The sequence below is a fragment of the Ranitomeya imitator genome, chromosome 7 (assembly GCF_032444005.1).
Source record: "Ranitomeya imitator isolate aRanImi1 chromosome 7, aRanImi1.pri, whole genome shotgun sequence".
Lineage (NCBI taxonomy): Eukaryota > Metazoa > Chordata > Amphibia > Anura > Dendrobatidae > Ranitomeya > Ranitomeya imitator.
Genome location: NC_091288.1, coordinates 166374823 through 166391290, shown reverse-complemented (window position 1 = coordinate 166391290; position 16468 = coordinate 166374823). Strand labels below are relative to the sequence as shown.

Here is a 16468-nt window from a genome sequence, read left to right as displayed (position 1 = left end):
AAGCCACTCCTTCGTTGCTCTGGCGGTGTGCTTTGGATCATTGTCATGTTGAAAGACCCAGCCACGTTTCATCTTCAATGCCCTTGCTGATGGAAGGAGGTTTGCACTCAAAATCTCACGATACATGGCCTCATTCATTCTTTCATGTACCCGGATCAGTCGTCCTGGCCCCTTTGCAGAGAAACAGCCCCAAAGCATGATGTTTCCACCACCATGCTTTACAGTAGCTATGGTGTTTGATGGATGCAACTCAGTATTCCTTTTCCTCCAAACACGACAAGTTGTGTTTCTACCAAACAGTTCCAGTTTGGTTTCATCAGACCATAGGACATTCTCCCAAAACTCCTCTGGATCATCCAAATGCTCTCTAGCAAACTTCAGACGGGCCCGGACATGTACTGGCTTAAGCAGTGGGACACGTCTGGCACTGCAGGATCTGAGTCCATGGTGGCGTAGTGTGTTACTTATGGTAGGCCTTGTTACATTGGTCCCAGCTCTCTGCAGTTCATTCACTAGGTCCCCCCGCGTGGTTCTGGGATTTTTGCTCACCGTTCTTGTGATCATTCTGACCCCACGGGGTGGGATTTTGCGTGGAGCCCCAGATCGAGGGAGATTATCAGTGGTCTTGTATGTCTTCCATTTTCTAATTATTGCTCCCACTGTTGATTTCTTCACTCCAAGCTGGTTGGCTATTGCAGTCTTCCCAGCCTGGTGCAGGGCTACAATTTTGTTTCTGGTGTCCTTTGACAGCTCTTTGGTCTTCACCATAGTGGAGTTTGGAGTCAGACTGTTTGAGGGTGTGCACAGGTGTCTTTTTATACTGATAACAAGTTTAAACAGGTGCCATTACTACAGGTAATGAGTGGAGGAAAGAGGAGACTCTTAAAGAAGAAGTTACAGGTCTGTGAGAGCCAGAAATCTTGATTGTTTGTTTCTGACCAAATACTTATTTTCCACCATAATATGCAAATAAATTGTTAAAAAACAGACAATGTGATTTTCTGGATTTTTTTTTTCTCAGTTTGTCTCCCATAGTTGAGGTCTACCTATGATGTAAATTACAGACGCCTCTCATCTTTTTAAGTGGTGGAACTTGCACTATTGCTGACTGACTAAATACTTTTTTGCCCCAGTGTATATTTGCTATAAATTTCCATAGATATGTATAAGGTTTTGCTGTAGGTCTGAATATCTTGGATCTCATAAGAATCATAAAAAAAAGAAAATTTTCCATGGCATTCAATAAGTAACATGGTGGGTGAAAATCTCTCCCATATATGTCATCATCTGCCATTGGCTCTGTCATTTGTATCAGGATTTTGGCGTAGTTTTTCATTTCAGCTATGGTGCATTAGTAAGCTGAAAAATGTATGCCACTACATGCTATACTTATAATGGCTTTATTCATATGTTTTGCTAAAGAAGCAGTTTTCACATCAATTTTTCTCAAAAATGCAAATTTTCCCTTTTTAAAGTCAAGAGGAAAAGAAATGAAGGCCACGCTGACAGCTAAACTTACATTCAAAACATTTTTCCAAAAATAATGTTTTTTAAATGAGTCAATATAATGTTCAAATCATGAAGAGTTAGAGTATTAATCACATTTTATTGGACAAATCTTCCAATGATAACAGTATTTTTTTTTTCAAAGATAATACAAACTCAAAATGCACTGAACCAGAATTTTATACACAACAGTTTCCAAACCTTTTATATGCTGCAAAGAACTGAAAATTGTAATTTCTTGAATTTGAAGCATTAACCCTTGTCAGGCTGCATAATTTTACAACCTTAACAGGCTGCATAGGTACAATTGTACCTTCACATATACCTCCACTGTGGGAAGACTTTACTTGGTTTCAGAAACTAAAGTTCATTCAGCTACAAATGTTATGATGATATCTATTGTTCAGTGTTGTTACTGGTCACTTATGTTGCTGTCAATTAAGTTAATTCAAACTGGGAGTGGCTTCTACTTGTCTTCCTGCCTCCCTCCTCTCATTAGCCATTTTGCTGTTCATCTCATTGCTGTGAGCACACATTTCTAGGCTTGTGAAGTCTTCAATTTCTTGGAAACGAAGGTAGGAAAGTCTCACAGCATCTAACAGCCAGTTATACCTTTATTCTCATTATGTGGGGACAGAACAGTCAAATTGTCTTTCAGCCTGGACTTGGCTTACATATATTTTGTATGAAACTTATCACTATAGGTATAATTTTTATACGAAAAATGGATAATAATTAGTATCTACATATTGTTTTACGATGTTTTATTTATATTCAGCACAAAATACGAAGCCAAAATTCATCTAGCAAGTCATCATGAGTGATAGTAATGCTGGATCTAGTTTCCGCCATAATCCAAGAAAACGTGTTTGCAGGTTAGTATAATTTTGTGAAAAGCCAATAATGTAGTATTTCGGAAAATTATTTATTTTACATTTTTTCATATTTACAGATTTACGTCTGACGAAATAATGCGAATGCTAGATGAATCTGATTCTGAGCATGAGGATGAACCATATGTTCCATCTGATGATGAAAACTATGTACCACAAGTGGATGTTACTGAAGAAGATTCAGACATTGAACAAGAAATGGTCATAGAGCATGAAAATGAATACGAATCAGACGAAAGTGTTGAGGATGATTCTGTGCCTCAAAGTGCAGGCGACATTTGGACTGCTAAGGATGAAACTCAATGGTGCAGTAATCCACTGCCAAATGCACAAACAAAATCTCGTAATGTCCTACGACAAAGAGGTGGCCCTGCAGCAATCAGCAACCTATATACAGCAAAAGAGCTATTCAAGTCCATCATGACTCCCGAGATGTGTGACATCATATTACGGGAAACGAATCGAAAGGCCAAGAGAGTTTGTGATGCTTACAACAACGAACTGGTACAACGTTTTCCTGATTCTTCCAAACGGCCACCACAAAAAACATTCAAGCAATTTACTGAAACTGAACTTCATGCATTTTTGGGCATACTGATTGCTGCTGGTGTGCACAGAGCCAACAAAGAGAATCTGGAGGAAATGTGGAATGTTGCTGCTCTGCCACGGGTATGCAGCGGCTAACGACACCGGGGACAGACAGTGGAGGTGGTCCAGGTGCTACTCCAGGATTGACCTTGGGTAGATGGCAGCTGACCCCTAGGAATGGGTAGCTGGGGGGGCCCAAAGGAAAGTCCAACAGTTGCAGGCAGGCACGGTGGCGTAGTGGTTAGCACAGCAGCCTTGCAGCGCTGGAGTCCTGGGTTCAAACCCCACCAAGGACAACATCTGCAAAGAGTTTGTATGTTCTCTCCGTGTTTGCGTGGGTTTCCTCCGGGCACTCCGGTTTCCTCCCACATTCCAAAGACATACTGATAGGGAATTTAGATTGTGAGCCCCATCTGGGACAGTGATGATAATGTGTGCTAAATGTAAAGCGCTGCGGAATATGTTAGCGCTATATAAAAATAAAGATTATTATTATTATTATTATTATACGTGCAGCCATGTCTCGTGACCGCTTCAAGATGATACTCAGATTTATCAGGTTTGACAACGAAAATACACGTGCAGAACGTGTGCAAACAGATAAAGCTGCACCAATACGGGACATCTGGACAATGCTGAACAGTAATCTGGAGAGAGCCTACAAGCCATATCATTGTATCACCGTCGACGAGCAATTATTTCCATTTAGAGGTCATACTAAATTTACCCAGTATATACCTTCAAAACCAGCTAAATATGGCATAAAGATTTTCTGGGCTTGTGACTCATCAAATGCCTACCCTTTACAAGGTCAGCTCTACACTGGGAAACCAACTGATGGTCCTCGACAAGTAAACATTGGAGAACGAACAGTATTGGACCTAGTGAGCTCGTATAAAGGCTCTGGAAGAAATGTCACCACCGATAACTTCTTTACAACCATGGAACTAGCTAAGGTATTGAACTCCTGGAACATGACACTAGTTGGTACAGTGAGAAAAAACAAAAGGTTCCTACCTAACAACATGCAGCCTGCCAAAGAAAGGCCTGTATACTCGACAAATTTTGCCTACAATCATGATGCAACAGTCTGTTCATATGTACCAAAGAAGAACAAATCAGTCGTGCTTCTATCATCTATGCACATGACGGGAGAAGTTGAAGAGACACTAGCAGCCAAGCCAGAGATAATAAAATACTACAACATAACAAAAGGTGGCGTTGATGTTATGGATAAAATGTTGGGAGAGTACTCTGTGAAACGACGAACATCACGTTGGACTTTGGCATTTTTCTACAATATGATTGATGTCAGTGGGTTAGCATCCTACATCATCTACAGAGAACACAATCCAAGCTTCAGGGCAAAGGATCAACGAAGAAAGTTCCTGAAAGATCTCGCAAATCAGCTGTGTATGATTGCAATTGAAGATCGTAGTACAAACAAAATGATAATGAGAAACCATTTTCTTCGAGGTGCAGTAGAAATGGTGCTTGGACGATGCATTGTGGTAGCATCGCAGCCAGCAGCTGGCCCCAAAATACCTCATGGTAGTCGTGGACCCTCCCCTGTTGTTGGTAGTTGCTATGTCTGCAGAGACCTGAGGCGAAAACAACGCAAGACTAGAAAGTCTTGTGTGGTTTGTGTGAAACCCATTTGCGATGAACACTCTGTAGCAAAGCCAACATGCATTACTTGCAAAGAAAATCAATAAAAAAAAGTTTCTTACATTTTCTTTTATAATGTAAATGAACAGTTTTTTACTTGTTTATAATAGTTAAATAGCATTATCATTAAAAAAAAATTTATGCTTTTTCCCTTGCATTATCTTCATTCAAAATATATGAGGTACATTTGTACCTATGCAGCTTGTTATGGATGCAAAAAGATCTCGACCCCTTATCTCGGAAGCGGGTGGAGATATTTTATTGAAATTTGGCCAATATATTCTGGACCAAAAATGTAGAGATGTCACGAAATTTCAGCCCTCTACGTCTTTTCAAAAAAAAGTTATTGCAATTTTAAAACGGAATAGTTACAATTGTACCTATTCAGCCGGATAAGGGTTAAGAGATCACATTTACTGAAATCAAAAGCATTTTCAAGTAAAAACATCGTAACAGGCCAAGTTGCATGTTAACATATGACCCATTCTTTGATATCATCTTCACAATTCTTGAATCCATTGATTTTTTTGGAGTCTTTGGATAGTCTCTCCTTGAATTTCTTTGCAGGATGTCAGAATAGCCTCCCAGAGCTGCTCTTTTGATGGGAACAGCCTCCTATACTTTGCAGAGGTCATTTACACACCTTCAGGAACCATAAAGGGGCCTGCTAGCATCGCTCCCCATGATTCCAGCCCAAACAGTCTGCCACCTCCTTACTGATATCACAGCCTTGTTGGGACATGGTGGCCATTCACCAACCATCCACTACGCCATCCTTCTGGACCATTCATGGCTGCACGGCCCTCATCACTAAACACAACTGTTTTAAAAATCTTGTGGATCCGGTTTGTTGAACTCCACAGGTTGCAGCAACGTTCAATACCTATTTGCTTCTTTGTAATGGTATTTTAGCATCTGATCTCTTAATTTGATTAATTTGCCTGGACAAAATCTTCGTCATTATGCCTTTATCTGCATGAACACATCTGTGCTCTGAATCAGCCACAAATGTTTTCTATGTACGGCGATAACGCTTAAATTTGTGTGAAATATCTTATGTTTTCATACCTTTTCTAAGGCATTCCTCTATTTGTAGAATTTATATTTTTTATTCCTAAATATTAAAGTCAGTGCTTTTTCTATCACGGTACTTTTTGCTGCAGAACTAAGAGGTAAAGGCCATCTGGACCTAATGATTTGTCTATTTTAGTGTTTTTGGGTAAAGTAGGTGACATTAAGTGGGAATTTATAGTATCCCCAAACATGTCCTCTCAGCATACATATCCCTAGTTGCCCTGTCTTCTGAAACATTTCATTTTTATTGTTTCTCAGATTTAGGAAGAGGATATCAAACCTCACCGCCTTCTGGATTTGGAGGGTTTCAACACCCAGGTAGAGCCTAATAGTTCCTTATTTGTTTGCTATTGTCATAATATACCACATTGTAGTCAAATATTAGAAATCAGTTGTGATGGTTTGGATTTGGGACTCGATCCGATAACCTTTTGCTGTGTGGTTTGTTTCCCTCTCTATTGAGCCACAGCCCACTTTGTCTTTGTCCAAATGATGATGGTTCTTTTGTCCTTGCTTACCTTTTCTTGGTTTGCTTCTTTTGAGTTGTTTTCTAGTTTCTCTTTTGGTTTTGTCCTATCACATTTTTGCATGGGCTTTATAAAATCATCTCATAATGACTTTCTTTCCTGGCTATACTTCTATGTAGATGGTGGTAGGAGTTCCATCTGCTCAACTAGGGACTATCTTGCTCGATTAAACCCATTTGCTTTTCCAATGGTCTGTCTGTGAGTCCTCCTTCCCACCACCCTTCCCTTTCTTTTATGTTTCTGGGTCAGGTTTTTTTTCCAGTCAGTCTGTTTATTTGTTGGTACTCTGAATTTATTATAATCTGTGTTTAGTTTCTTACTCTGGGTTCTTGTGTCTCACTTCATGCTCCACTTTTCCTTTGTAGGAGTTGGGTTGTGGCCTCCCCTCTGGTTCCTCAGGAGTAATGAGAAACCCCTGGACTACCTTTTAGGGAGCCGGATTTGAGGAGGTGTTTTGTAGTTGTGTGGTTAGGGACCTTCCTACTTTGTACAGGGACCAGATGGGTGCTGGTACATTGTCTATCTTTTCAAGTTCTTTCCTTCAACCATTAGTATGAGTGTGTGAATGTGTTCACAACATCAGTAACCAAAAATATCATACTGTGCCCATATAATATGCCGTACTGTAATCAAATCATATGCTATAACAAGCAGTCATAATACAGCAATATTGTGTCTTACTTTCCATAGATGTGGATAAATATTAATGCAGTTGTTACGGATATGATTCTATTTTATCTGAAAGGGGTTTTACCATGAACAAATGTAATTTTAATCAACATTTTAATCAATTCAACTTTGAATAATAAGTTCCATAATTGGATGTGTTTGAAAAAAATGTTCCTGTGCTGAGATAATCTTATAAATGTGCCCCTGCTGTGTACTGTGTAATGGCTGTGTCTGACAGTGCAAAAACATGGTCTGATCATACCACATCTCCAGGGCAGGGGAGGAAGCAAAACACAATCTGCAGACAGGACAGCAAAGGGTTCACTGATAATTCTTTCTTTGAGGTAAAATATTGATTAAAAACAGGCAGAGAAATGTTTTGCCCCACAAAAAGAAGCAGCTGTGATCCCATGCTGCCCTGTCTGTATACTCTTTTGCTTCCTCCCCTGCCCAGGAGCTGTGGTATATCAGATCATGTTCCTGCACTGTCAGACACAGCCATTACACAGTACACAGCAGGGGAACATTTATAAGATTATCTCAGTACAAGAACATTTTATTTTAAACATCCAATTGTGGAAATTATTTTTATTCCAAGATCTATTAGTTAAAATGTAATTTAGTTGTGAGAAAACCCCTTTAAGTATCGTTTTTTTGGCTACTCTTCTTTAAAATCTTGTTTTTTTCATACAGGTCTAGAATAAGCTTACCCCATAGGACCAAAGTCCATAGATACAGTGGGGCAAAAAAGTATTTAGTCAGTCAGCAATAGTGCAAGTTCCACCACTTAAAAAGATGAGAGGCGTCTGTAATTTACATCATAGGTAGACCTCAACTATGGGAGACAAATTGAGAAAAAAAAATCCAGAAAATCACATTGTCTGTTTTTTTAACAATTTATTTGCATATTATGGTGGAAAATAAGTATTTGGTCAGAAACAAAATTTCATCTCAATACTTTGTAATATATCCTTTGTTGGCAATGACAGAGGTCAAACGTTTTCTGTAAGTCTTCACAAGGTTGCCACACACTGTTGTTGGTATGTTGGCCCATTCCTCCATGTAGATCTCCTCTAGAACAGTGATGTTTTTGGCTTTTCGCTTGGCAACACGGACTTTCAACTCCCTCCAAAGGTTTTCTATAGGGTTGAGATCTGGAGACTGGCTAGGCCACTCCAGGACCTTGAAATGCTTCTTACGAAGCCACTCCTTCGTTGCCCTGGTGGTGTGCTTTGGATCATTGTCATGTTGAAAGACCCAACCACGTTTCATCTTCAATGCCCTTGCTGATGGAAGGAGGTTTGCACTCAAAATCTCACGATACATGGCCCCATTCATTCTTTCATGTACCCGGATCAGTCGTCCTGGCCCCTTTGCAGAGAAACAGCCCCAAAGCATGATGTTTCCACCACCATGCTTTACAGTAGGTATGGTGTTTGATGGATGCAACTCAGTATTCTTTTTCCTCCAAACACGACAAGTTGTGTTTCTACCAAACAGTTCCAGTTTGGTTTCATCAGACCATAGGACATTCTCCGAAAACTCCTCTGGATCATCCAAATGCTCTCTAGCAAACTTCAGACGGGCCCGGACATGTACTGGCTTAAGCAGTGGGTCACGTCTGGCACTGCAGGATCTGAGTCCATGGTGGCGTAGTGTGTTACTTATGGTAGGCCTTGTTACATTGGTCCCAGCTCTCTGCAGTTCATTCACTAGGTCCCCCCACGTGGTTCTGGGATTTTTGCTCACCGTTCTTGTGATCATTCTGACCCCACGGGGTGGGATTTTGCGTGGAGCCCCAGATCGAGGGAGATTATCAGTGGTCTTGTATGTCTTCCATTTTCTAATTATTGCTCCCACTGTTGATTTCTTCACTCCAAGCAGCTTGCCTATTGCAGATTCAGTCTTCCCAGCCTGGTGCAGGGCTACAATTTTGTTTCTGGTGTCCTTTGACAGCTCTTTGGTCTTCACCATAGTGGAGTTTGGAGTCAGACTGTTTGAGGGTGTGCACAGGTGTCTTTTTATACTGATAACAAGTTTAAACAGGTGCCATTACTACAGGTAATGAGTGGAGGAAAGAGGAGACTCTTAAAGAAGAAGTTACAGGTCTGTGAGAGCCAGAAATCTTGATTGTTTGTTTCTGACCAAATACTTATTTTCCACCATAATATGCAAATAAATTGTTAAAAAAACAGACAATGTGATTTTCTGGATTTTTTTTTTCTCAGTTTGTCTCACTTAGTTGAGGTCTACCTATGATGTAAATTACAGACGCCTCTCATCTTTTTAAGTGGTGGAACTTGCACTATTGCTGACTGACTAAATACTTTTTTGCCCCACTGTATAGTCCTACAAAATGGGTGTAGAATTATTTTTTGTTTGAGGGGAGTATAAAATAAAGATTTATTGAGTAAATATTCAATGCTGTATAACACTTGATAGTTTGACGTATCATAATTAGTGTTCCCATGTGATGAGCCATAAGATCTTGGACTATATTTCCATAATGGATCAAACTGTCTACTGTAAATGCACCTTGCTTTAGTCCTTTTGCTTATGTAATTAAAAAAATATATTTTTACTCTTTTGAAAATGGAATATGACTTATTGTAGATTGGTGTGGCTTAAAGGGACTCTGTCGACATAGAATGACTGTATAAACTATGTCCCACATTCATGAAGGGTCAATCAATTATATACACCTTCCCACCTGCTTGTTTTCTCCCAATCTCCTCATCCTCTTCTTTGATTGACAGCTCTGGCTTCATAGAGCCGGAGAAGGAAGAAGATAGATGGAAACCAAGCAGGTGGGAAGGTGATTTGAAATAATTGGCTGGTCATGGAGCACCGAGCGCCTGTGCAAGGTTTGAACAGACATCCTGTGCTGACAAAGTCCCTTTAAGATATACCAATATATTTAAAATTTGGATGCAAAAATTGGCCTAAAAGTAAGTGAACCAATAGGTGGAGTAAAGTTAGATCAAACAAACAATGAAACCATAGTTGTATCCAACAGGTAATTATGGAGGTTGGACCATGACATTTGTGCGCAGGAGGTTGTAGACCAGCACTCAGGGTCACTGTGGTGTCCTACTATGGAGTCCTCGGCAAGTTACATGGTTCCCTATTCAAAGCTGTATATAGTGACCCCATCCCACCGAAAGAAGGGAAGATGTGTTCTCTTACCAACGCTGTGTCCGAGACTATGTGTAAAAAGGTTCCCTAGCCATAAAGAAAACATCTAGCAATGACCTTTCTGTCTGCCAAGTACAGGAGCCTAATCGATCCTTCCTCTGCTTATCAGTATAAGGTGTTAATCATAAGTTAGTATTTTTTCATCAAAATTTGTAAGTCAAAACCAGAATAAGCTCCAAAATTCAGAAAAGTTGGGACTCTTTCAGTCATAGTTTCTTTCTATAAGTTCTACTCTTGATTTGGGCTAACATATAATACTGATGCAAAAACGTATTCATATCAAGTATGCCCCTGATGGAGCATTTGTGCTCCGTTTATGCTCTTTTATCATCTTTATATTCTTGTGCCCAGCTAAGGTTGACATGCCCACTATACAGGTCAAACTTACAGGAGGACCCAGGGATTTATACATTTTAGTGTTTTCGAGGCTGTACTGCATTGCTTCCTAGAATAAGATGGAGACATTTAATGGGAATTTTACAGCATCGCTAAACACGTCATGTCAGCATGAGTATCCCCTGTAGTCCAGTCTTCTTGAAATTGTCACTTTTATTTTTTATAAAGGAGTTGGAGGTTATCAAACTTCACCACCATATGCAGTTGGAGGGGCACAGAATCCAGGTATGTAATAATTATACCATATTGTACCAAAATAATAGTACTCAGTTCCCCATCATGCTCAGATAATGTACCACAAATTCAAATGATCATCTAAATATTAAGTCATAACGAACACAGATAACATGATATTCTTTGTCAAAATAAAATGCAATGCAGTGCACAAATAATAAACCAATTGTTACATGGACATAATGCTGTCTCATAATAAATCTTTGCAAAACAAGTATCCTTTTTGATCTGCCTTGAGTGAGTGACAAAGGCAGATCATGCTGCAGGCTTCAGCAAATATATTATACTTCAATGCTGGATTCACAGCCACATGGCTCAGTACTCTTATACTGAGCTGCTGCTGCTTCCGATTACAGAGAAGGAAGATCGGGATTCCTTTCTCTCTATGTGAGCTGTGTGATGGATATATCAGCAGCTAGTTTCCCCCCACTAATTAAGAGACAACGGAAACTCAGAGACGGAGCTTGTGGAGGAGAAAACTGGTGATAACAGCAGGACACATGTCATATAATTGCCAGAAATAGTGATATTTCTCATGTAAAAACATGACAGCTTATTTTTAAAAGTAACCTGAAAGACCTGGTCCACTTTAAATACAGGAATGCAAGACTATTTTCTACCTGGCTATCTATATGTTTTATATAGTTTTCAATTCTTTCAAGTTAGCCATAACTTTTTTTAATGTTTCCAAAAAATAACAAAATGAGGGCTTGATATTTGTGGGATGAGTAGTAGTTTTTAACAACACCACTTATGTTACCACACAATGAATTTAAAACTGGAACAAAAAATTGCAAGTAGGGTGAAATGGTAAAAAATAATAATAATTGCGCCAACAGTTTTTTAGCTTTGTTTTTACAACTTTCACTTGTGAAGTAAAAATAACCTGGCAACATGATTCCCCAGGTTGGTACATATACAGCCTCACCAAACTTAAGGCTTTATTTTTTTACATTTAAAAAAAAAAATTATTAACATAAAAAAAAAAAAGATTGTGTCACCATTTTCTGAGACCTATAACTTTTTGTTTTCCCGCCCACATGAACCTGATTGAGAGCTAGTTTTATACATTCTTAGCTGTGGTTTTTATTGATATAATTTTGGGGTACATAAATCATTTTGATTTCTTTTTTTTTGTATTTTTAGGGAAGTGCAGCGACTATACTGTAATTCTGATATTTTGTTTTTTTTCTCTTTGATGTTAACCATATGTTTTAACATAGATTGGACTTTTTTGCACATGGCAATACCAAATATGTTTATTTTTTTCATCTTTTCAGTTTATTTTTGATTGGGAAAAGGTGGTAATTAAAAGGGATGTCCACTACTAAGACAACCTCATCTTGATCAAAATGCTTGGCCCCCACAAAATAATAAAGCTTATACTCACCTCCCGTACCGACACTGTTCCCACAGTGTTGGCACTCACAGTCCCGGGGTTCTCATACGGTTGGTGTGACACGTGATGCCAGTGCCCAATCAGCGCTGGCATTACCAGCGCCATCTTCGAGCAAATCGAATATCGAAGAGGAAGTCCATGCTGCAGATGATCTCTGACTTCCTCTTCATACTCAAATAGACAGGAGGCGGTGTCAGTGATGCCAGTGCTGATTGGGCACCTGGCTCACGTGTCACAACAACAATGTGGGAGCCCCGGGAGACCGAGTGCCGACACCACGGGAACGGCACCAGCACAAGAGGCAAGTATAGGCTTTATTATTATATGGGGGCCAAGTGAAGGGTATGAAAAGAAGTTGTCCAAGTAGTGGACTAGAGATGGGCGGACACCTGTATGTTCAGGTTTGGCGGGTTCGTCCGAACAGTTACAAAATGTTCGGGTTCAGGTACCAGAACAGTGCCCGGTCCCCATTCACTTAAACATCCACTGTTTGCTATCATGTCATGTGCATGCGGAGATAACCTCGATGACGTCACCGCTGGTCACAGAGGCTGCGTTCTCAGCAGTTCAGTCACCAGTGGTTCTCAGCCTGGACAGTTGCATCGTGGCATCTGGGATATTTTCTGTCTTATAGACCCCTCAAAGTCACTTAAAATGTGATGTGGTCTCTAAAAAAAATGGTTTTGTAAATTTTGTTGGAAAAATGAGAAATCGCTGGTCAACTTTTATCCCTTATAACATCCTAACAAAAAAAATTACAGTGTGTTTCCAAAATTGTGCTGATATAAAGTTGACATGTGGGAAATATTATTTATTAACTATTTTGTGTGACATAACTCAGTGATTTAAGGGCACAAAAATTAAAAGTTTGAAAATTGCAAAATTTTCAAAATTTTTGCTAAATTTCCATTTTTTTTCATAAATAAACGCAAGTGATAGTGAAGAAATTTTACCACTAACATGAAGTTTAATATGTCGCAAAAAGGTCATTCCCAGTATCTCTGGGATCTGTTGACGCGTTCCATAGTTATAACGTTATAAAATGACAGTGGTCAGAATTGTAAAAATAGGCTTGGTCATTATGGACAAAATTGGTTCTGTCACTAAGGGGTGAACAGACAGAGCCTAAGATAAACACAAAATGAGCATATAACCTGTAGTAAGTAAGTGAATAGTCATAGTACATATAAATAAAACAGATTACTTAAAAAAGGCATAAATGCCATCCTACCGTGTACCCAATCTGGACAGTTAGTATCTCTTGTTGGTCATCTCACTATGTCTCAGCACACAGCAGACGTACAAGTAGATAAAGGCAGAGCAGGGCAGGGTCCCAACTGTGTGCCACCTATCCATGGAAATCTATATTAACAAAATGGATGACCCAAAATGCTAATGATATGCAAACAGGTTAGGGTGGATCGTTTGAAATTCAAATTTGCTAGGTACTCCAAATTTTCCCCCAAAATTGATTTGTGAATCACTATATAAATGAATAACACTGAGGTCTTCTGGGTATTTTGGTGCCATGTAAAAAAATAATATAGGACTACTACAACAAGGAAATGTGCAAAAAAATATATATATATTTATTTTTTACAATGTGCAGACTTTGTAAGTTAAATAGTTATTTTAAAATTTATGAATTATGGGGATTTATCTTTACAATATAAAAATTAATGTTTGCCCATCTCACAATGCAGGAATCACACTTTCTGTAACACACAAGCCTTGGATTCAAGATTTTGTTTTAGTATTAAAATTAGCACTGAAGGGTTTAACCCTTGTCAGGCTGCATAATTTTACAACCTTAACAGGCTGCATAGGTACAATTGTACCTTCACATATACCTCCACTGTGGGAAGACTTTACTTGGTTTCAGAAACTAAAGTTCATTCAGCTACAAATGTTATGCTGATATCTATTGTTCAGTGTTGTTACTGGTCACTTATGTTGCTGTCAATTAAGTTAATTCAAACTGGGAGTGGCTTCTACTTGTCTTCCTGCCTCCCTCCTCTCATTAGCCATTTTGCTGTTCATCTCATTGCTGTGAGCACACATTTCTAGGCTTGTGAAGTCTTCAATTTCTTGGAAACGAAGGTAGGAAAGTCTCACAGCATCTAACAGCCAGTTATACCTTTATTCTCATTATGTGGGGACAGAACAGTCAAATTGTCTTTCAGCCTGGACTTGGCTTACATATATTTTGTATGAAACTTATCACTATAGGTATAATTTTTATACGAAAAATGGATAATAATTAGTATCTACATATTGTTTTACGATGTTTTATTTATATTCAGCACAAAATACGAAGCCAAAATTCATCTAGCAAGTCATCATGAGTGATAGTAATGCTGGATCTAGTTTCCGCCATAATCCAAGAAAACGTGTTTGCAGGTTAGTATAATTTTGTGAAAAGCCAATAATGTAGTATTTCGGAAAATTATTTATTTTACATTTTTTCATATTTACAGATTTACGTCTGACGAAATAATGCGAATGCTAGAAGAATCTGATTCTGAGCATGAGGATGAACCATATGTTCCATCTGATGATGAAAACTATGTACCACAAGTGGATGTTACTGAAGAAGATTCAGACATTGAACAAGAAATGGTCATAGAGCATGAAAATGAATACGAATCAGACGAAAGTGTTGAGGATGATTCTGTGCCTCAAAGTGCAGGCGACATTTGGACTGCTAAGGATGAAACTCAATGGTGCAGTAATCCACTGCCAAATGCACAAACAAAATCTCGTAATGTCCTACGACAAAGAGGTGGCCCTGCAGCAATCAGCAACCTATATACAGCAAAAGAGCTATTCAAGTCCATCATGACTCCCGAGATGTGTGACATCATATTACGGGAAACGAATCGAAAGGCCAAGAGAGTTTGTGATGCTTACAACAACGAACTGGTACAACGTTTTCCTGATTCTTCCAAACGGCCACCACAAAAAACATTCAAGCAATTTACTGAAACTGAACTTCATGCATTTTTGGGCATACTGATTGCTGCTGGTGTGCACAGAGCCAACAAAGAGAATCTGGAGGAAATGTGGAATGTTGCTGCTCTGCCTCTTATACGTGCAGCCATGTCTCGTGACCGCTTCAAGATGATACTCAGATTTATCAGGTTTGACAACGAAAATACACGTGCAGAACGTGTGCAAACAGATAAAGCTGCACCAATACGGGACATCTGGACAATGCTGAACAGTAATCTGGAGAGAGCCTACAAGCCATATCATTGTATCACCGTCGACGAGCAATTATTTCCATTTAGAGGTCATACTAAATTTACCCAGTATATACCTTCAAAACCAGCTAAATATGGCATAAAGATTTTCTGGGCTTGTGACTCATCAAATGCCTACCCTTTACAAGGTCAGCTCTACACTGGGAAACCAACTGATGGTCCTCGACAAGTAAACATTGGAGAACGAACAGTATTGGACCTAGTGAGCTCGTATAAAGGCTCTGGAAGAAATGTCACCACCGATAACTTCTTTACAACCATGGAACTAGCTAAGGTATTGAACTCCTGGAACATGACACTAGTTGGTACAGTGAGAAAAAACAAAAGGTTCCTACCTAACAACATGCAGCCTGCCAAAGAAAGGCCTGTATACTCGACAAATTTTGCCTACAATCATGATGCAACAGTCTGTTCATATGTACCAAAGAAGAACAAATCAGTCGTGCTTCTATCATCTATGCACATGACGGGAGAAGTTGAAGAGACACTAGCAGCCAAGCCAGAGATAATAAAATACTACAACATAACAAAAGGTGGCGTTGATGTTATGGATAAAATTTTGGGAGAGTACACTGTGAAACGACGAACATCACGTTGGACTTTGGCATTTTTCTACAATATGATTGATGTCAGTGGGTTAGCATCCTACATCATCTACAGAGAACACAATCCAAGCTTCAGGGCAAAGGATCAACGAAGAAAGTTCCTGAAAGATCTCGCAAATCAGCTGTGTATGATTGCAATTGAAGATCGTAGTACAAACAAAATGATAATGAGAAACCATTTTCTTCGAGGTGCAGTAGAAATGGTGCTTGGACGATGCATTGTGGTAGCATCGCAGCCAGCAGCTGGCCCCAAAATACCTCATGGTAGTCGTGGACCCTCCCCTGTTGTTGGTAGTTGCTATGTCTGCAGAGACCTGAGGCGAAAACAACGCAAGACTAGAAAGTCTTGTGTGGTTTGTGTGAAACCCATTTGCGATGAACACTCTGTAGCAAAGCCAACATGCATTACTTGCAAAGAAAATCAATAAAAAAAAGTTTCTTACATTTTCTT

General features: G+C 39.3%; 1 protein-coding gene across 5 annotated transcripts in view; it reads left to right on the top strand.

The window, feature by feature from the left end:
• Window positions 1-16468, top strand: part of LOC138645023 (lipopolysaccharide-induced tumor necrosis factor-alpha factor homolog) — a 59443-nt gene that overhangs the window by 15626 nt on the left and 27349 nt on the right. For 2 of the 5 annotated variants that reach the window (XM_069734014.1, XM_069734015.1), the window contains exons 4-5: window positions 5988-6047; window positions 10685-10741. In XM_069734014.1, the coding sequence (XP_069590115.1) occupies window positions 5988-6047; window positions 10685-10741 (117 nt within the window). The remainder of the gene's footprint in view (window positions 1-5987; window positions 6048-10684; window positions 10742-16468) is intronic. The other 3 variants (XM_069734018.1, XM_069734016.1, XM_069734017.1) reach the window with 2 other exon arrangements.